The sequence below is a fragment of the Heptranchias perlo genome, chromosome 7 (assembly GCF_035084215.1).
Source record: "Heptranchias perlo isolate sHepPer1 chromosome 7, sHepPer1.hap1, whole genome shotgun sequence".
Classification (NCBI taxonomy): Eukaryota; Metazoa; Chordata; class Chondrichthyes; order Hexanchiformes; family Hexanchidae; genus Heptranchias; species Heptranchias perlo.
This window is the reverse complement of record NC_090331.1, coordinates 20111604-20133438: the sequence shown is the minus strand read 5'-3', so window position 1 is coordinate 20133438 and position 21835 is coordinate 20111604. Positions and strand designations below refer to the sequence as shown.

The 21835-nt window shown below is 43.9% G+C and overlaps 1 protein-coding gene across 2 annotated transcripts in view; it reads left to right on the top strand.

The window, feature by feature from the left end:
• The window catches only part of LOC137323553 (protein mono-ADP-ribosyltransferase PARP14-like), a 91656-nt gene that overhangs the window by 15133 nt on the left and 54688 nt on the right, over window positions 1-21835 (top strand). The window contains exons 2-7 of one of the 2 annotated variants that reach the window (XM_067987157.1): window positions 1797-2005; window positions 4622-4676; window positions 5507-5680; window positions 14348-14596; window positions 14795-15031; window positions 20099-21627. In XM_067987157.1, coding sequence (XP_067843258.1) covers window positions 1797-2005; window positions 4622-4676; window positions 5507-5680; window positions 14348-14596; window positions 14795-15031; window positions 20099-21627 — 2453 coding nt within the window. Of the gene's footprint in view, window positions 1-1796; window positions 2006-4618; window positions 4677-5506; window positions 5681-14347; window positions 14597-14794; window positions 15032-20098; window positions 21628-21835 lie in introns of both variants that reach the window. The other variant, XM_067987155.1, reaches the window with a different exon arrangement.

Below are 21835 nucleotides of genomic sequence, written 5' to 3'. Positions count from 1 at the left end.
GTATGGCAAGGACGTTTGCAAGGCTGTTGCTCTATCTCAGAGCAGCTCATTTGCCTCCACCAAAACCCAGCCCATATGATGGTCTGGCATTGGCAAAGCATATGTTTGCCCCAGCGTGTTATCTGTAAGTAATACATAGCCCATATATCGGTGCACATCATGATGTGTGGGAGCCTTTATTACACCAACCTAATAGTGCAACTCCTTCAGGCAAGTGGATGTGGCAGGAGGCAGATGCTTATTTCTTTTAGTATTTGTTTGTGGGATGTGGGCAGAACTGGCACACAAGTAGGGATAGCAAGCTCCCTTCCCTGAAGGACATTAGTGAACCAGTTGGGTTTTTACAATAATCCATGGTAATTGTCCTGGTGCTAGCCCACAAATTACCAGATGTGTTGAACTCATGGTGGGATTATGAACTCCTGACCTCTGGGTTGCTAGTCCGGTACCATAACTATTAGGCTACCATACCCTTAATCTGATTTTTTGATTGGTTAAACTAGTTACACAGAATGTGGTTAAACTGTGGTTCCTCTGAAACTTGAATCATCACTACCTGCACAAATATGTACTTGACATATGGAACAGCACATATGTGACATGTTGTAGTATGAACTTGACACATGACATAGAACATACAGACATGTGCATGTGTAATGCTGCTTTATTTTGGAGGAAGCTGTAGACAATGTGTATAACAGCATATCTGAGGCAACATTGTTAAAAGTACAGGGCTCATGCTGAGAAGTTAGAGATTAAAAAGGCTTTGGAGTGACCTTTTTCTTTAATCTTCCTTTAAATATATTTGTTCTCAGGATGTGGATGATGCTTTCAAAGCCACATTTTATTGCCCGTCCCTAGTTGCCCTGAGAAAGTAGTGATGGGCTTTCTTCTCGAATCGCTGCAGTCCTTCTGTTGTTGGTGCTCCCACAATTTTGTTCGGTAGGGGATTTGAGGATTTTGACACAAGTCAGGATGGTGGGTGACTTGGAAGGAAACTTGGAGGTGATGGTGTTCCCATGATATCACTGCTCTTGTAATGATTGAAGGGCTGGGAGGTGCTGTTGAAACAGGTTTGGTGAGTTGCTGCAGTGCAGCCTGTACATAGTACATAGACGTTGGTGCTGGAGGGAGTAGATACTAAGTCCAGTATCTACTCCCGTCCAGCACCAACGTATATGTACTATGTACCAACTCCCGTCCATCTACTCCAGCTCCGTCCTGGATGATGTTGAGCTACTTGAGCGTTGTTGCTGCTGCATCCATCCAGGGGAGTGGTGAGCATTCTATCATACTCCTAACTTGAGCCTTTAGATGGTGGAGAGGCTTTGATGGGTCAGCAGGTGAACCACTCATTGCAGAGTACCCTGCCTCTGTCCTGCTCTTCTAGACATGACATGGCTGATTCAGTTAAATTTCTGACTGTTGGTGACATCAAGGAAGTTGACGGTCGAGGAGTGGATGATGATGTTGCCATTGAGGTTTAGGGATAAAGGGTTGGGCATTTTCTTGCTTGAGATGGCCATTACCTGACACCTTTGCAACAAGGATGTTATCTCCACTTGTTACCCCAAGACTGGATAATGTCCAGGTCCTAATGTAGCTTGGCTGAAAATAGTGTAATCTTGGAAGAAAATTATGAAAACAGATTTTAATGATTAAATGCTGTGAAAAGCTAATAAACCACATCTTGGCAACTGTCACTGGAAGCAGTGAGCCGACTGTTAAAAGATGAATAGAGGTTATTCTCACCAAATTCTGAACAAAAATGATTCATGTTTATTCTGTGTTATTAGTGCAGAAAAATGTTGTGAAGAAGGAGTTCCACATGGTGCAGCTGTCAGACCCGGAGCCAATCCAGCTGCAGGTTACGCTGTATAAGGAGGACGGTGGTACAGAAAGCTCTGTGAGCCCCATTGGAGTGACAGCAGGTACCAACAGAGAGCCAGCAATAGTGCAAAGTCAATTACTGACCCGTTCACAAAAACACAATAAACATGAACAGGTAAGTCATTTCTTATGTAAATGTGCATTTCCGTTATTTATCCTTCGTTTTAGTCTTTCTGCCGTGCCGTTTTCCATTAATTGGGTTTTACAAAGAAGAATACCTTTAACTAATTTAAAGGCAAATGCTTCTCATTTTGTTAATACATATTTAAATGATGTAAACATGGAATTATATGTAAAATTAATCTCAAAAGGTTTTAACTGTCATGCTGCCCAGGATTCAATGACATAGAATTTAGACACAAATTATAAGCACAAAGATAAGCCCTGTCACAGCCGAGGACAGATATTTTGCCATCATGCCCTGACTGCCATTTGATCACATTGTTTTAAGATGGTTAGCATATTTGTTACTCAGACTGGCTTTTCTTAAAATGAATGGTAACTTCCTAATGAATAAAGGCTGTGACTGGTATAGTACTAAGCTATACAGACCATAGAGTTCCAGACACAATTCATGGTCTGTCCTGACTGCAAATCTCAGCTGAGGCAGTAGTTAGGTTGCTACAATTGGCCCCTCTACTTCTATAGTTAGGAGGGAGAAATCACTTATGATTTTCAAAATTATGAGAGTTTTGATAGAGTAGATAGGGAGAAACTGTTTCTACTGGCAGTAGCCTAACATCAGTAGTGGGGAAAATGCTCGAGTCGATTATAAAGGATGTGATAACAGAACACTTGGAAGGCATTAACGGGATTGGACAAAGTCAGCATGGGTTTATGAAAGGGAAATCATGCTTAACAAATCTACTGGAGTTTTTTGAGGAGGTAACTGGTAGGATAGGGGAGAACCAGTGGATGTGGTGTATTTGGATTTTCAGAAGGCTTTTGATAAGGTCCCACACAAGAGGTTAGTGTGCAAAATTAAAGCACATTGGATTGGGGGGAATATACTGGCATGGATTGAGAACTGGTTGACAGACAGGAAACAGAGAGTAGGAATAAACGGGTCTTTTTCCGGGTGGCAGGCAGTGACTAGTGGGGTACCGCAGGGATCAGTGCTTGGGCCCCAGCTATTCACAATATGTATCAGTGATTTGGATGAGGGAACGGAATGTAACATTTCCAAATTTGCAGATGACACAAAGCTGGGCTGGAATGTGAGCTGTGAGGAGGATGCAAAGAGGCTCCAATGTGATTTAGACAAGTTGGGTGAGTGGGCAAGAACATGGCAGATGCAGTATAACGTGGATAAATGTGAGGTTATCCACTTTGGTTGTAAAAACAGAAAGACAGATTATTATCTGAATGGTGATAGATTAGGAAAAGGGGAAGTTTAATGAGACCTGGGTGTCCTTGTACACCAGTCGCTGAAAGCGAGCACTCAGGTGCAGCAAGCAGTTCGGAAGGCGAATGGTATGTTGGCATTCATTTCAAGAGGATTTGAGTACAGGAACAGGGATGTCTTACTGCAGTTGTACAGGGCCTTGGTGAGACCACATCTGGAGTATTGTGTGCAGTTTTGGTCTCCTTATCTGACGAAAGATGCAGGGAGGATGTTCCTGATGGCTGGGGAGTCCAGAACCAGGGGTCACAGTCTCAGGATATGGGGTCTGCCATTTAGAACCGAGATGAGGAGAAGTTTCTTCACTCAGAGGGTGGTGAACCTGTAGAATTCTCTGCCACAGAAGGCAGTGGAGGCCAAGTCACTAGATGTATTCAAGAAGGAGATAGATATATTTCTTAATGCTAAAGAGATCAAGGGATATGGAGAAAAAACGGGAACAGGGTACTGAGTTAGACGATCAGCCATGATCATTTTGAATGGCGGAGCAGGCCCGAAGGGCTGAATGGCCTACTCTTGCTCCTATTTTGTTTCTATGTTTCTATGAGGGTCGGCAACCAGCGGACGCATATTTAAGATAATTGGCAAAAAATCCAGGGAGGGAAGGAGGAGAATTTTTTTTACGCAGCGTGTTGTTACGATCTGGAATGCACTTCCTGAAAGGGTGGTGGAAGCACATTCAATAGTGACTTGCAAGAGGAAATTGGATAAATACTTGAAAAGGAAAAATATGCAGGGTTACAGGGGAAGAGCAAGGTAGTGGGACTTAATTGGATATTTCTTTCAAAGACCCGGCACAGGCACAATGGGCCGAATGGCCTCCTTTTGTGCTGCATCATTCTATGATTCTATAACTAGAATGATTATGGATCATACCATTGGGATCTTAAAACATGTCATGTTACTCTATCTTAATTTGTGCCTGTATGATTCTATGATTCCATATGATTCTCTGATTTTGATCCCTGATCCCTATTCTGTGAGACCTATTGGAAAGCATGAATATGTGGCTTTTGAGTGAGAATAGGAGTGGGCTTAGCTGCAATGGCTAATAGCTGATGGCACTGCTATCTATGCTCATACATGAAGAATATTCACTTGAATCAGATGCCAAAGGTATAATGGAGTCTATAGTAGAACCATATCTCAGAATGAGCCAACACATTCAGGGGAGAAAATTAGGGGAAAAATAGAATGTGAATTGACAAATCTTTGTTTTATTTGTATTCTTTGTTTTAATATAATTTACATCTAATGCACCGTTACTTTGTCTATAACAATTTGGTAGCCTATTGTGTACAATACTCTTTTTCTGCTTTTCCAAAGCAGAGTCCGGCAAAGGAATTTGAAAATAAAGGATCCCCAGTTCCAGTGGAAGAGTCAGGTACAGACTTTTGTTTCTGCAGATCAATGTACATCTTGCCATGACCGTGGCACAATCATTATTTGAGGAAAAAGGGTCATTCTGTATACATTTTTAACATAAGAACATAAGAAATAGGAGCAGGAGTAGGCCATGCGGCCCCTCGAGCTTGCTCTGCCATTCATTAAGATCATTGCTGATCTTCGACCACTTTCCCGCCCTATCCTCATATCCCTTTGTTTCCTTAGTGTCCAAATAGCCATCGATCTCAGTCTTGAATATACTCAACGGCTGAGCATCCACAGCCCTCTGGGGTAGAGAATTCCAAAGATTCACAACCCTCTGAGTGAAGAAAATTTTCCTCAACTCAGTCCTTAATGGCCAACCCTTATCTTGAGACTATGACCCCTAGTTCTAGACTCTCCAGCCAGGGGAAACAGCTTCTCAGCATCTACCCTGTCAAGCCCTCTAAGAATTTTATACATTTCAATGAGATCACCTCTCATTCTTCTAAACTCTAGAGAATATAGGCCCATTCTACACAATCTCTCCTCAAAGGACAACACTCCCATCCCAGGCATCAATCTATTGAACTTTCGTTGCACCCCCTCTAAGGCAAGTATATCCTTCCTTAGGTAAGGAGATCAAAACTGTACACAGTACTCCGGGTGTGGCCTCAACAGAGCTCTATATAATTGTAGCAAGACCTCCTTACTCTTATACTCCAACCACCTTGCAATAAAAGCTAACATACCGTTTGCCTTCCTAGTTGGTTGCTGTACCTGCATGTTAAGTTTTTGTGATGTGGAAATCTCTGTAAATTATGAAAGCTCTCGATTTTTCTCTTTCAGCTTTGGAATCACTCGAGAGTGAGGGAAGCAGCTCCAACCCTGTGCTGCTGGTTAGCAGTGACAGTCCAGTTGATACAGATGTAGTTGCAATGTATTTTGAAAGTATTGCACCAGATGTGGAAATCTCTGTAAATTATGAAAGGTCTTGGTTTATGACCTGCACTAGCAGTGATGGTAAATGTTTATATCATTAATCGTAACATCTGAGAGAGAGGCAGACAGACAGTCAGACAGAACATGTGGCAGGAATGAAAACAATACGAGCCTAGAAATGACTGCATGTGATATTTGTCCATGAATGTCCACTTCATATGACATTACTTTGTTGAGCATTCGTGTGCTAATGTTGTGCACAGGAATTCCTAGGCTCGAGTTTGTATGACACAAATGAGGCAAGCCTCAAGATATCTCAATAAAAATATTGAGAGAAGTAGTTGCTCTCTGCTTTATATAGCACATACTCTAGCAGGAGACTGATACACATTATCGGTGCTGGAGTCTCCTGATTTGCAATCCAAGGACAAGTTCTGACTTAAGGGAGGAGGAGAGAGAGAGAGAGAATTGAGGGAATGCCATCCATATAACCCACCTGCATCAACAGACTTTCAACCAATCAGAGGCTACATTTCTTCAGAAGAGTAGAATAATATCACTTCCCATGTTTTGTAACAACCCACTGAACTGTAAACCATGTTTTTCACCTCTGCTTGAAGTATTGGGTCTGTCTTAGGCATTCGGGTACAGCAGTGCTGGTCACTCCCGTAAGTGGTCTGAGTGTCTTACGTTGAGGAATGTGTCTGTATTCTGTCCTGCCCAAAATCATAACCTAGGGGTGAAACCGTAGGAGCCCCTTGTGATCTCAATTCAATATCAGAGGGTGGGGGGAGGGAGGTTTTCGATTTCCCCCTGTAACAGGTGCAAAGTTAGCCGCGCCGCCCGTCCGAAGCTGGTGTCAGGAGCCCTGAGCCGTTTCTGGGTTTGTGCCTCATTTGAATGGATATTTGCTTTGGTCACCTGAGATGAGACGATGATATGCTTAACATCCCTGGTCATCCGGGCTGACGGACCTGGGATTAGACAACACATCCTTAATGTATCCGTTTGAAATAGACTGTGAGTTGCGACATCTCCCAATCTGGCTCATCTGCCTTTAATACACATTATTCAATGTCTACAGCCATCTTCCACCCTCCATAAATTGAGCTCATCCAAAACTCTGCTGTCCATATCCCAACCTGCATCAAGTCCCGTTCATTCATCACACCTGTGCTTGTTGACCTACATTGGCTCCCGGTCTGGCACGCCTCAATTTCAAAATTCTCATCCTTGTTTTTAAATCCCTCCATGGCCTCACCCCTCCCTATCTCTGTAACCTCCTCCAGCCCTACAACCCTCAGAGATCTCTGTGCTCCTTCAATTCTTGCTACTTATGCAGCCCCGACCTTAAGCGGCCGGACCTTCAGTGGCCTAGTCCCTAAGCTCTGGAATTCCCACCCTAAACCTCTCTGCATCTCTACTTCTCTCTCCTCCTTCAAGACGCTCCTTAAAACCTACCTCTTTGACCAAGCTTTTGGTCACCTGTCCTGTTATCTCCTTATGTTGCTCTGCCAAATTTTGTTTGATAATGCTCCTGTGAAGCGCCTTGGGACTACTACGTTTTACTACATTAAAGGTGCAATATAAAGCCATTTCTTTTTAAATCTCTGCAAATTCACTATATTTTACAACACAACTTTTAAACATAACTCTGTCTCAAAATTCTTTTTGTGAGCTGCATATTGATCAAAAATCCCAAAACTTGACAATCTCGTCCCCAAGCCGTTGGCATAGACATAATGTTATTATTTGCACAACCTGAAAAATGGGACTTTAAAACTTGTTGCTTTTGTACTAATCAAGGTGAGGGGTATAGGTGATGTATCATTTCCCCCCTTTTGATACTTGGTATCACAGCAAACATTCTCAGGTCAGTTTTAACAACTGGCTAGAAAGAAAGCAATGTTTCCTTTGTATGTAAGGCTCCAATCTCAGATCAGCGCACCCTACCAATGCAAATTCTTTCACTTTCCATACCCATGTTCAAGAGCTTGATGAGTTAGATCGATAGTTTATGAGGGAACTTTCTTTAGTTCATTATTTGCAGCAAGTATCTTAATCCTATGTATAAAGAAGGCAATTATGATTTCACCTCAAATAGTGAACACATTAAACCTTTTAACTTAGTGACTTAATTTCCTTTGGTAGCATACCGATTGAGGAGTTTGTGTGAGAACACAAGAACATAAGAAATAGGAGCAGGAGTAGGCCATACCGCTCCTCGAGCCTGCTCTACCATTCAATAAGATCATGGCTGATCTTCGACCTCAACTCCTCTTTCCCATTCGATCTCCATATCCCTTGATTCCCCTAGAGTCCAAAAATCTATCGATCTCAGTCTTGAATATTCTCAATGACTCTCTGGGGTAGAGAATTCCAAAGATTCATAACCCTATGAGTGAAGATATTCCTCCTCATTTCAGTCCTAAATGTCCGACCCCTTATCCTGAGACTATGTGCCCTAGTTCTAGACCCTCCAGCCAGGGGAAACAGCCTCTCAGCATCTACCCTGTTAAGCCCTCTTAGAATCTTATATGTTTCAATGAGATCACCTTGCATTCTTCTAAATGCCAGAGAGTATAGGCTCATTCTACTCAATCTCTCCTCATAGGACAACCCTCTCATCCCAGGAATCAATCTAATGAACCTTCGTTGCACCTCCTCTAAGACAAGTATGTCCTTCCTTAGGTAAGGAGACCAAAACTGTACACAGTCTCCAGGTGTGGTCTCACCAAAGCCCTGTACAATTGCCGCAAAATTTCCTTACTCTTGTACTCCAACCCTCTTGCAATAAAGGCCATCATACCATTTGCCTTCCTAATTGTTTGGTGCACCTGCGTGTTAACTTTTTGTGTTTCGTGTACAAAGACACCCAAATCCCTCTGAACACCGACATCGAATAGTTTCTCACCATTGAAAAAAAAACTTTTTCTATTTTTCCTACTGAAGTGAATAACCTCACATTTCCCCACATTATACTCCATTTGCCACCTACTTGCCCACTCACTTAACCTGCCTATATCCCTTTGTAGACTCTTTGTGTCCTCCTCACAGCTTACTTTCCCACGTAGCTTTGTATTGTCAGCAAACTTGGATACAATACACTCGGCCCCTTTGTCTAAGTCATTAATATAGATTGTAAATAGTTGAGGCCCAAGCACTGATCCCTGCGGCACCCCACTAGTTACAACCTGCCAACCTGAAAATGACCCGTTTATTCCTACTCTCTGTTTTCTGTCCATTAACCAATCCTCAGTCCACACTAATATATCACCCCTAATCCCATAAGCCCTAATCTTGTGTAACAACCTCTTGTGTGGTACCTTATCGAATGCCTTTTGAAAATCCAAATATACAACATCCATTGGTTCCTTCTTATCTACCCTGCTCGTTACACCCTCAAAAAACTCTAATAGATTTCCCTTTCATAAAACCGTGTTGAGTCTGCCTAATCATATTTTGATTTTCTAAGTGCCTGGTTACTACACCTTAATAATAGATTCTCACATTTTCCCTACTACTGAGGTCAGGCTAACTGGCCTGTAGTTCCCTGTTTTCTCTCTCCCTTCCTTCTTGAATAGCGGAGTTACATTTTCCGCCTTCCAATCCACTGGGACTGTTCTAGAATCTAGGGAATTCTGGAAGATCAAAACCAATGCATCCATTATCTCAGCAGCTACCTCTTTCAAAACCTTAGAATGTAGGCCATCAAGTCCAGTGGATTTGTCGGATTTTAGTCTCATTAATTTCTCCAGTACTTTTTCTTTACTAATGGTAATTACTTTAAGTTCCTCACTCTCATTGGACCCTTGGTTCCCCACTATTTCCAATATTTTTTTGTGTCTTCTACTGTGAAGACAAATACAAAATATTTGCTTAATGTTACTGCCATTTCCTTATTCCCCATTATAATTTCTCCTGTCTTTGCCTCTAAGGGACCTACGTTTACTTTCACTAATCTCTTCCTTTTATATATTTGTAGAAGCTTTTACAATCTTTTTCTATTTCTCGCTAGTTTACTCTCATATTCAATTTTCTCCCTCTTTATCAGTTTCTTGGTTATCATTTGCTGATTTTTAAAACCCTCCCAATCCTCAGGCTTACTGCTCTTTTTGGCAACATTCTAGGCCTCTTCTTTTAATCAAATACTATCCTTAACTTCTCTAGTTAGCCATGGTTGGATCACCTTTCCTGTGGAGTTTTTATTCCTCAAAGGAATGTACATTCGTAGGGAATTATGAATTATTTCTTTAAATGTTCGCCATTACTTATCTATCATCATATCTTTTAATCTAATTTCCCAATCTATCTTAGACAATTTGCCCCTCATATCTACATAATTGGCTTTGTTTAAATTTAAGACCATAGTTTCGGACTTAACGACATCACTCTCAAACTCAATATGAAATTCTATCATATTATGATCACTCTGCCCCAGAAGATCCTTTATTATAAGATTACTAATTGATCCTGTCTCATTACAGAATATTAGATGTAAAATAGCCTGTTCCTTAGTTGGTTCCTCAACATATTGTTCGAGAAAACTGTCTCGGGTGCATTCCATGAACTCCTCCTCCAAACTACTTTTGCCAATTTGGTTTGCCCAGTCCATACGAAGATTAAAGTCCCCCATAATTATTGCATTATTATTACATGCTCCTCTAATTTCCTGATTTATACTCTGTCCAAACGATAACATCAGTTAGGGGGCCAGTAAACTACTCCACCAGTGGAAGGGGAATTATCAGGGGAAAGCAGCAAGAGCCAAGTTCGTGGCACCATGGGTGACTCTGCAGCACAGGAGGGGAGGAAGAAGAGTGGCAGGGCTATGGTGATAGGGAATTCAATTGTAAGGGGAACAGATAGGCATTTCTGCGGCCGCAAACGTGACTCCAGGATGGTATGTTGCCTCCCTGGTGCTAGGGTCAAGGATGTCACGGAGCGGCTGCAGGACATTCTGGAGGGGGAGTGTGAACAGCCAGTAGTCGTGGTCCATATCAGTACCAACGACATAGGTAAAAAAAGGGATGAGGTCCTGCAAGGTGAATTTAAGGAGTTAGGAGATAAATTAAAAAGCAGGACCTCAAATGTAGTGATCTCAGGATTACTACCAGTGCCATGTGCTAGTGAGTATAAGAACAGGAGAATAGACAGGATGAATGCGTGGCTGCAGGGATGGTGTAGGAGGGAGGGATTTAGATTCCTGGGACATTGGGACCGGTTCTGGGGAAGGTGGGACCTGTACAAGCGGGACTGGTTACACCCGAGCAGGACCGGGACCAATGTCCTTGTGGGGGTGTTTGCTAGTGCTGTTGGGGAAGGTTTATACGAGAGTGGCAGGGGGATGGGAACCTGAGCAGGGAGTCAGAAGGGAGTAAAGTCGATACCAGCAAGCGAGGGGAAGACCCAGGGAAAATTTACAATACAAATAGTACAAACAGTTGTTCAAGAACAAGTGAAAGGGAAAAGCGTAGAGCAGCAGAAAGAAAGTGTACTTTAGACACTACAGATGAAGTGAAAACTAGAAAGTGTAAGGCGATTCACCCAGCATCAAAGCTGAAGGTCAGGCTAGGGTGTGTGGCCCAACTAAGAGTTCTATATACAAATGCACAGAATATAAGGAATAAATTAAATGAACTGCAGGCACAAATTCAAATTGGAGGGTATGACATGATAGCTATTACTGAGACATGGCTGCAGGACGGTCAGGATTGGGAACTAAATATACCGGGTTATAAGGTCTACAGGAGAGATAGGGAAAATGGAAGAGGGGGAGGAGTAGCCTTAGTGATTAGAGATGAAATCACTTCAATGATAAAGGAGGATATAACGAGAGGTAAGCAGCCAACAGAGACCTTATGGGTTGAATTGAGAAATAGGAAAGGATCCAAGACTGTAGTGGGAGTTGTATATAGGACCCCTGGCAGCAGTTCTGAAGTGCTAGATTGTATAAAATGCAGGGATTAGACAAGCGTGTAAGAAAGGCATAGTGGTCTTAATGGGGAACTTTAACCTCACATGGATTGGGAAAAGCAGACTAGCAACTGTCAGAAAGGTAGTGAATTTCTTGAGTGTATCCGGGATAGTTTTTGACAGCAGTATGTCCGAGAGGCAACAAGGGGGCAAGCCATACTAGATTTAGTAATGAGTAATGAACCAGATTTAATTAACATCTTATCTGTGCGAGAACATCTATCCAATAGCAATCATAACATGATCAAGTTCAATGTAGTGTTTGAAAGGGAAAAAAGTGAATCAGCTGCTAAGATTCTCGACTTGGGTAAGGCCGACTTCAATGGGATGAGACAGAGACTGTCCACAGTAAACTGGGCAAATCTGTTAATGGGTAAAACGACTGATGATCAGTGGGAAATGTTTAAAGAAACATTTAACGAGATACAGAACTGGTTTATATCCCTGAGGGGCAAGAACTCTACTTGCCAAAAAAAACAGCCATGGACAACTAAAGAGGTAAGGGACAGTGTAAGACGTAAGGAAAGGGCATACAAAAAGGCAAAAAATGGCACAGATCCTGGCGAATGGGAAAGATACAAAGATCAACAAAGGGTCATAAAACAGATAGAGCTACAAAAAGAGAGTATGAAAAGAAACTCGCAAGGGATATCAAAAACAATACGAAGAACATTAGCAAAAAGAGGGTGGTCAGGAGCAGTATTGGCCCCTTAAAAACTGAAAGTGGGGATATTGTCATTGACAATGGGGAAATGGCGGACATGTTGAACGATTACTTTGCGTCAGCATTTACAGCAGAAAAAGAGGATAGCATGCCGGAAATCCCAAGAAAACTAATATTGAATCGGGGACAGGGACTCAATAAAATTAACATAGGTAAAGCAACAGTAATGAAGAAAATAATAGGACTAAAGAGTGACAAATCCCCAGGACAAGATGGTTTCCATCCTAGGGATTTAAAGGAAGTAGGTGAGCACATTGCAGATGCCCTAACTATAATCTTTCAAAGTTCTCTAGATTTAGGAACTGTCCCTCTAGACTGGAAAATTGCACATGTCACTCCGCTTTTTAAGAAAGGAGAGAGAGGGAAACCAGGGAATTATAGACCAGTTAGCCTAACATCTGTTGTAGGGAAAATGCTGGAGTCTATAATTAAGAATAGGGTGACTGAACACCTCGAGAATTTTCAGTTAATCAGAGAGAGCCAGCATGGATTTGTGAAAGGTAGGTCGTGCCTGACAAAACTGATTGAATTTTTTGAAGAGGTGACTAAAGTAATGGACAGGGGAATGTCAATGGATGTTATTTATATGGACTTCCAGAAGGAATTTAATAAGGTCCCTGTTAGCTAAGATAGAAGCCCATGGAATCGAGGAAAAAGTACAGACTTGGTTAGGAAGTTGGCTGAGCGAAAGGCGACAGAGAGTAGTGATAATGGGTAGGTACTCACATTGGCAGGATGTGACCAGCGGAGTCCCGCAGGGACCTGTCTTGGGGCCTCAATTATTCACAATATTTTTAACGACTTAGATGAAGGCACAGAAAGTCTCATATCTAAGTTTGCCGATGACAAAAAAATTGGTGGCATTGTAAGCAGTGTAGATGAAAACATAAAATTACAAAGCGATATTGATAGATTAGGTGAATGGGCAAAACTGTGGCAAATGTAATTCAATGGAGACAAATGTGAGGTCATCCACTTTGGATCAAAAAAGGATAGAACAGGGTACTTCCTAAATAATAAAAAGTTAAAAATAGTGGATGTCCAAAGGGACCTAGGGGTACAGGTACATAGATCATTGAAGTGTCATGAACAGGTGCAGAAAATAATCAATAAGGCTAATGGAATGCTGGCCTTTATATCTGGAGGACTGGAGTACAAGGGGGCAGAAGTTATGCTGCAGCTATACAAAACCCTGGTTAGACCGCACCTGGAGTACTGTGAGCAGTTCTGGGCACCGCACCTTCGGAAGGACATATTGGCCTTGGAGGGAGTGCAGCATAGGTTTACTAGAATGATACCCGGACTTCAAGGGTTAAGTTACGAGGAGAGATTACACAAATTGGGGTTGTATTCTCTGGAGTTTCGAAGGTTTAGGGGTGATCTGATCAAAGTTTATAGGATATTAAGGGGAACAGATAGGGTGGATAGAGAGAAACTATTTCCACTGGTTGGGGAATCTAGGAGTAGGGGGCACAGTCTAAAAATTAGAGCCAGACCTTTCAGGAGTGAGATTAGAAAACATTTCTACACACAAAGGGTGGTAGAAGTTTGGAACTCTCTTCCGCAAACAGCAATTGATACTAGCTCAATTGCTAAATTTAAATCTGAGATAGACAGCTTTTTGGCAACCAAAGGTATTTAGGAATATGGGCCAAAGGCAGGTATATGGAGTTAGATCACAGATCAGCCATGATCTTGTCAAATGGCGGAGCAGGCACGAGGGGCTGAATGGCCTACTCCTGTTCCTATGTTCCAATGTTGTCATTTCTTAGCTGCACCCATACTGATTCTACATCCTGATTTCCTTAGCTAAGATCCTTTCTCACTACTCTAAAATACCTTTGTGTGCTTTTTTCTCACAATAGTTAACCAATTCTTTGTTGCTTATTATATCAGGTTATCGAGTGAGTTATTTTCTCAAAGCGGTTGGACTTTGCACAATTTCTAATGAGGGCTATAGTTGTGATGGGTAATATAAGGGATGTAAGGTTCATATGTATGTACATTTGACTGACTGATTATCTTGCCATTCTGATTTATGTTTACAGGCCTGGAAAAAATTCTTTCGAAAAAGCAGCACGAGCTGGCAGGCAAAACTCTGAAAGTGCAATTATATGATAAAAGTAAAGAAGATGAAAAGTACGAGTCCCGTAAATTTGCTCTGAAGGGTTTTGATGGTAACTCGAGGTTAGACCATATTTCACTGTACATCGACAGCCTCAGCAATAACACAGGGCATCATATTGAACCTTTGCAAGATGGTGAAACAGTGGTTGTCACATTTGAAACTGATATAGGTTGGTATTCTTGCACTTTATTCTTTTCTAATTTTTTTTTGCTAATAGCAATTCATTTATTTGCATGTTTGGAAGTGAAGCCACGGTGATTGATGTGTGGAACTGAATTAAGTGGTTTCATTGAAGCCTGTATTGAAGCTTGTGCTTGATGTGGCTGTATGCAGTAATACAGAATTTTCCCTTATGTTACTTTTTTAGATTCCCAATCTTTTCTGCAGAGTTGTTGGCAGAAGCCATTTGAAAACAAACATATCACTGTCCACCGTCTGGACAAGACAGATACTGTACAGATAGAAGGAATTGATCCTAGTCTGACCAATGAAATCCTGAACTTGTACTTTTCAAATACCAAACGCAGTGGTGGTGGGGAAATCACCGAAATCGAAGTCAAAAGATCTGAAAGAACGGCTATTCTTCGTTTTCAAGATCATGAGGGTACAGTATTCAATTTTTTTACAAAATAATTGTTGTATTGCAAGAATTCAAATGTTAAAATTAATTTTATCGCCTGCGAACTATCTTTTCCAGCACATTGTTTCTAAGTTTAAGTCAAGTAATATCTATCTATGGCGCTGATTTTAACCTAAACCACCCATGGGGTAGTGAGCAGTTAAAATCAGGAAAATCGACTTGCGACCCCTTTCCCACCGGAAACCTGCCGACCACCATTTTAACTCTGGCGTTGATTCATAAGTCCAGCCCAGTGGCAAACCCGCTTGTGAAGCCTAGTGCAATTGGCTTCACAAACTGACAGACATGACTGGAAGCTGGATTTAATGGGACACTCACCTGCAGGCACTCAGGTCTTTAGGATCTGTTCACTATTGTGAGTAGTACATTTCCAAGGCAAGTCTGAACTTGCAGTTTGCTTTTTCCTGATATTTTTCCCTTTACTTACCCTGATTAAACACTCATTGTGTATCACGGGTGATGATTTTGCTTCTTTCCTTTGGATGCATGAACAGTTGGAGGAAGAGGAGCAGCAACAACAGCAGCCTCAACAGCCAGGGCAAGCAGTAAGTGGGCCTGTTAGAAGACAGCATGTGAGGGGAACTGCTCATAGAAAGGTTTACTCGGTCCACAGGGTCTATAGGCTAAAGAGAGACATGAAAGACTTGCATCTATTACGCTGCCCGATTGCGCTGGTTAATGGGAGATTCTACATTTGTGGTTATGCAAATGATTTTTATCAGAATTTGAACCTAACATGCACAATTTGGAGCACATTTTGAGCCCAAATTCCCGATTGCGCCCAAAGCGGAAACTCGACTCCGGTGATTTTAACTGCACACACAACATTGTAGTGAATTCTTGTGTCACCCAAGTGATGCACTTATAATGCTTAAAAGAATATTTAGTAACTCTGCTGCTGCTATGAGGTGCTCCCCCAGTGGCTTCAGAGAGCTGGTGAGATGCTGCTGTTCCTCATGTGGGGACCTTTGAGATCCTCGTGGCTGACGGCTTCTGGGAGCTCGAGCCTCCGAGGGCCTGTCTGCAGACTGCAGTGTTTGGCTGCTGCCATGGCAGTCTGTCCCAGCTGGCTTTCTGGCACCATGGTTGGTATTGGTTGAGGGGGTGGCGAGGGAGCAGATGTGCTGACATCCTGAGAGAGGACATCATGTGCTGCTCCAGCTGCAGCACTGCCCTGCCTATGGGGCCGGGGCTCATCACTTCCACTGATCTGCGGGAGCGTAGACTGCATAAGATGAGTGATGCTTTGACAGCCTCCATCCATTTGTTCCACCAATTTCTCCAAGGCTGTGTCTCCAAGGCGGACATCTGTGTATCCAAGGCTGAGCACAGTTTTGAGCCCAGATCCTGCAAAGCAGCTGTTTGGAGGTACCCGCACAGGCTCCAAAACCCAGAGGACATAGGCCAAAAGCATCTAAGCAGCCCAGGCATGAATCTGAGTAACCTGCCACTACCTCTGCTGCACAGGGGATGCACCTCGCAGAAGTAGTAAGAAGAGAAAGGCTAAGGTTTTGTAATCACAAAGGATATGCACAAGGGTGTCTGACAGGATGTTGTGTTTTTCATTTAAATTTGTTTTTTGTTAAGTGCATAATAAATGTTATAATTCTCACCACCACTGCCATATCTTGCCCATTCTTGAGTCCCTTTGGCGTTAGCGCCCTTCCCTGTGCTTCATCATGAAAGGTGAACCTTGACGCCACCCATTGGGTGCGTTTACAATGGGTGTATGTGTGGTTGTAGGAATGTTTTGTGCGGGTGGTGGGGGGGGAGCGGTGGGTGGCTGGTGTTGGTGGTGCTCGTTCCAGGCGGTCTGAGAACTTGACTATCTTCACTTTGCAGATCTCCTGATGAGAATCTATCCAATATGAGTGACTCCCTGACATCTTGGGCAGCCAGGTGAGCCGCTGCTCTGCCGATGGATTGCCCATCGTTGTCATTGTTCACCTCCTCCTCCTCCTCCTCCTCCTCCTTTTCAGTGTTGATGGCAGATGCGGATGCTTCATGTGCACATGGGACCTCATCCACCGGTAACCCTCTCTGTTGAGTGATGTTGTGCAGGACACAACAGATGACGATTATTCTATATGCTCTTGCTGGTGCGTACTGAAGGGCTCCCCCAGATTGATCCAGGCATCTTCAGCAGTCCAATGGCTTGCTCTATGAAAGACCTGGTGGTGCTGTGACTGTCATTGTACAGGTGCTGTGCCTCGCTGGTGGGGTTTCTGAGAGGTGTCAAGAGCCATGTCTGCAGGAGGTATCCCTTGTCTCCAGGGAGCCAGCCCTTAGTCTGTTTTGTGTGTGGAAGAGAGCCGGGATGTTGGATTCTCGCAGAATGAAGGAATCATGGCAGCTGCCAGGGATTTTTCCTGCAGAAACCTGTTCCAATGGTCGCAAACCAGATGCATATTGATGGACTGATACCCCTTTTGGTTAATGTACAGTCCTGGCTCATGTGGAGGTGCTCGGATTGCTATGTGTGTGCAATCAATTGCGCCCTGTACCCATGGGAAGCCAGCCAGAGAGTGAAAACCCACTGCCCTCTCAGTCTGGCTGATGGCGTCGATGGGGAAGTTGACGTAGTGAGATGCCCTGCAAAACAATCCATCTGTGAGCTGGCGTGCAGATGACCTAGAGACCCCGGCGATGCCACTGGTAGAGCTCTGGAAGGATCCGGAGGCAAAGAAATTGAGGGCAATGGTGACTTTAACTGCCACGGGCAATGCATTGCCACCAGGCCCAGCCGGGAGCAGCTCTGTATGAAGGAGCTTGCAGATATCTATGACCACCTGGCGACTCACTCCGGGCCTTTGTAGGCAATGCTCCTCAGAGAGGTCCAGGAAGCTCAGCCTCTGCCTGTAGACCCTCTCACGAGGGTAGTGCCTTCTGCGACGACGGGCCCTCCATTGTTCCCCTCTCTGCAGGTCCTTGTGGCGCACCTCTGTCCTGTGGAGCTGCAACTCCCAGAACTGCACGCTTGCCTGCCGTGGATGCTGATGTGCCTCCTCCTCAGATATACTGCTGAATATATCCATTGCGCCTCTCCATCCTGATAGTGTCAGTTTGAGGGGGTCCAAAATGTAGGTAAATATGTGTAAACAGAAGAATTCTGAGTATGAACAAAGAAATCTCAGTTTAAACACAAAGAACTCCCAGCCAAAGGCTTGCCTGAGAGAACTGAGTGCTCTGCTGAAATAGGTTTGGCCTCCACCACCCTCCACCTGACGGTCAAAGTCACCAACCTGCACACTTACCCCGGGGTCCAGAGACATGTACCTACCTTGTGGACCCCCTCAGATGTACATCTTGCGGATGGGGGCCGCCATAGCTGCAGTCATGATCTCCTCGGAGGGCGAACAGCATCACCAGCCTCACCAGCCTCGCCATCCACGCCGTCCACCTCTGACACGTGGAGCTCCACAACAGAGTGCTGTGACACATCTGCCTGCACAGCAGGAGGGAGGGCTACCGCAGAGAGAGATGCATCGCAGAGGGCACTACCCTCGCCACAGGGTCCACAGACCGAGGCTCAGCCTCCTGGACCTCTCTGAGCAGCAGTGCACACGGAGGCGCAGAGTCACTCGACATGTAGCCGTGGACATCTGCAGCCTCTTTCATGCCGAGCTGCTCCTGGCTGACCCGAGCACCATCTTCTTACCTGTCGCTGTCAAAGTCACCACTGCCCTCAACAACTTCTCCTCCACAGCCTTCCAGGGTGCAACCGGGGACATCGCCGATGTCTCTTAGTCGTCTGTGCAGAAGAGCCCTGCAAATACACCTACACCCACTCTGCAGTGACACAATGTGTGGCATCAGTTGTGGATCCTCATAGTGATACCCAGGAGCGGGCATTATTGCACAAACCGGACAGGATTCGTGAAGACATGGCAGTAGTGGTGCCAATATAATGTGTGATGTGAGTTGTTCTGAAATTCAATAGAAGTAACAACCATGACAAACCCTCAAACACCCTTGTGCATCCCCTTCATGCTCACGACACGTTTGCCTTACGCTGCCTACTGCACATATGTGATGCATGACCTGTGGCTGCAGCACAGGTGGTGGCAGGTTGAGTGAGGCTGGCCGTGAGAGAGATGCACAAAAGGGTGAGTATGGGATAGAGCCATGAGATTGTATGAGGATTGGGTTGCGTGGTAGTGGCGGGGTGAGTACTGGCGAGGTGAGTAGGTGCAGGTAAGTTGAGGATGGGGTTTGAGTGGGTATGAGAGGTGATGTGACAGAGTTGTGTTGGCAGTGCCGAACGAGATGTGGGGTGGGGGCAGTGATGTGGCAGACGGAGTGTAGGGGAAAGACTACGTGTACTCACTGTGGCTGATCTACTGAGGTCATTGGACCGCCTCCTGCACTGTGTGCAGGTGGGCGATATGTTGGTGGCGCAGGTGACCCCCTCTGCCACCTCGAGCCAGGCCTTCCTGGTAGCAGAGGCAGGCCGCTTCCTCCCGCCCGCCGGGTGGAAGATCTCTGTCCTCCCCCTCCTCCTCACCCCATGTATTGATACCTGGGGTGAGGCATCATTAAACTGGGAGCAGCCTTCCCCCTGGGCTGCTCCATGCAGTCATCTTTGCTATTTGTTGCAGCATCTGTCAGTGGAGGACTGCCCCTTTAAATAGAGCTCCTCCAGCTGACAGAGCTTACTGCGCATGCGCAGCCCACCCGACGCGCAGACCAGCAGCGGGGAACCCGGAGGAGCAGGTAAGTGGCTCCAATTAGTGCGTTGCCTGCTACGATCGCGCGGGAAACCCACTAATTTCACCAGGCGCGTTAACCACGCGCCCGCTTGCCCACCCGCCGAGAACCTGCACCCCTGCTAAAATCGGGCCCTAAACCTCTAGGTAAGAAGGACCTGGTATGAAATGACTGACTTTCTCTTCAAAAAAAATTGTATTGCACTTGTAACAAAGTGTAACACTCTGGAGTATGACATACGTGTGCACAAGACTGGATAGATAATAGATATATCTATTTCTACTTACTAACATCGTTTGGTTTCTTCCAATTGTATTTTTGCAGTGGTAAGAAGAGTCACTGAAAGGGAGCATGCCCTAAAGGGTCTTCAGCTGACTGTTAGTCCCTATTACCATTGTCTGCAACTATCTTTGTCTGGGGATAATGGTCCGAAAACCAAACAGCCCGAACGGTGTGACATTTGCATCAATCCCTCACTTCTAAGCTACATCCGGAAGACTCGTTTCTATAAGCAAGAGTTAGAACAAATTGCAACTGCTGTTTATTGTAGCATTACCTTTACAGACTCTCCAAATTCAAACCAAATGATTCTGACGCCTTCTTTTGATGCAAATACATTGCTTTGCTACAAAATTGCTAAGGACTGGAAGAAGCACACAGAAGAGGCAATTTGGAAATTCATCAGGAAGTTTGACTGCAGAGAATTTGAAACAGATAAAGACTTGTGGGAAAAAGTAAAGAACAAAAGCAGAGGACTAAAGGCACCTGGCTTTGATGTCCTTTACTGTTCTACAGAAAACAAGATTGTTGTTGTTGGGGAACAAAGTAAAGTTTCAGACACTTCCAGAAAGCTAGAAGTAATTTTGGAAATGGCAAGAAGAGAATTAGAACATGAAAGGAATACTGTCGAAGAACAGATTCTATTGGAAAGTCTCGAGGAGTTGGAGTTTCTGCAAAGTCATGTCAAAGGCACAGTTTCCTCTGTGGAAATATCCACCAACATAGCTCCCCCAGTCTTAAAACTGAAAGGATTGAAGGAGGAAGTTGGCCAAACTGACAAAGTCATCAAACAGTTTCAGTCCCAGTTGGAAAGGAAGCCTCTCAATCAGTCTTCACATATAGAAGATTTTATAAGATCACAAGACCTCATGCAATTTGTACAAACTCACTTTGTTCAAAATGACATCAAGGCCACACTGGTGCTTGGACAATCTGTTGAACTCTTGGCTGTCAAGGCAGATGTAAAGAAAGTAGAAGATAAAATAAAGCAGCTGTTCCAGGAAGTGAAGATTGACTTCACTCCACAGCAAATCAACGTCACTGACGCTGACAAGTGGAGAAGGTTCCTTGATGATTTAAAAGCTGAAATCAAGTCAAGCAGTGAGGGCTGCAGAATCATAGAGGAGAAAAATCCAGCTACCATAATAATTGTAGGATTTTCAGACATTGTTGCAGATACTGCAAAAATGCTAAATAATTATCTTGACAATAAGCGGCTTATCACACAGTTCATTGCTGCCACGGTGATGCAAGTGGACTATATGGAAAGTTGTTTGATTCTCACAGAACTGCCTGAAATCAAAAACAAAGGTATCACCATATCATACATCAGAACATCTTCTCCAGGTTTAAAGGTATTTGGAGTAGCAGAACATATAAATGAGGCAGTTTCTGCTATTATAGAACAGTTATCACTGGTTCAGTCAGAAACCTTCACTTACCACAAACCAGGAGAAGCCACAGCCCTCTCCAAGCACAAGGATACTCTACAAGCCAAGGCTAAAGGACATGGGTGCATGTTGTTAATTAAAACTAAGGAAGAAAGCCAGTGTTCATCAAGCATCCCAAAACCTGTAAGTGTACATAAACTATCAAATGCCTTCAACTTATCAATCTGGCAAACCAATATACTAGACTAGAAGTCAGATGAACTTTTGTGCCCAGTAAATAATTGTCTAGACTTAGACACTAAGTTTGCAAAGGAGATTCTAGCTACTGGAGGCTGTGATATTCAGAACGAGATTGATGAAGTTAAAAAGCAAATGGGGACCCAAGCACCAG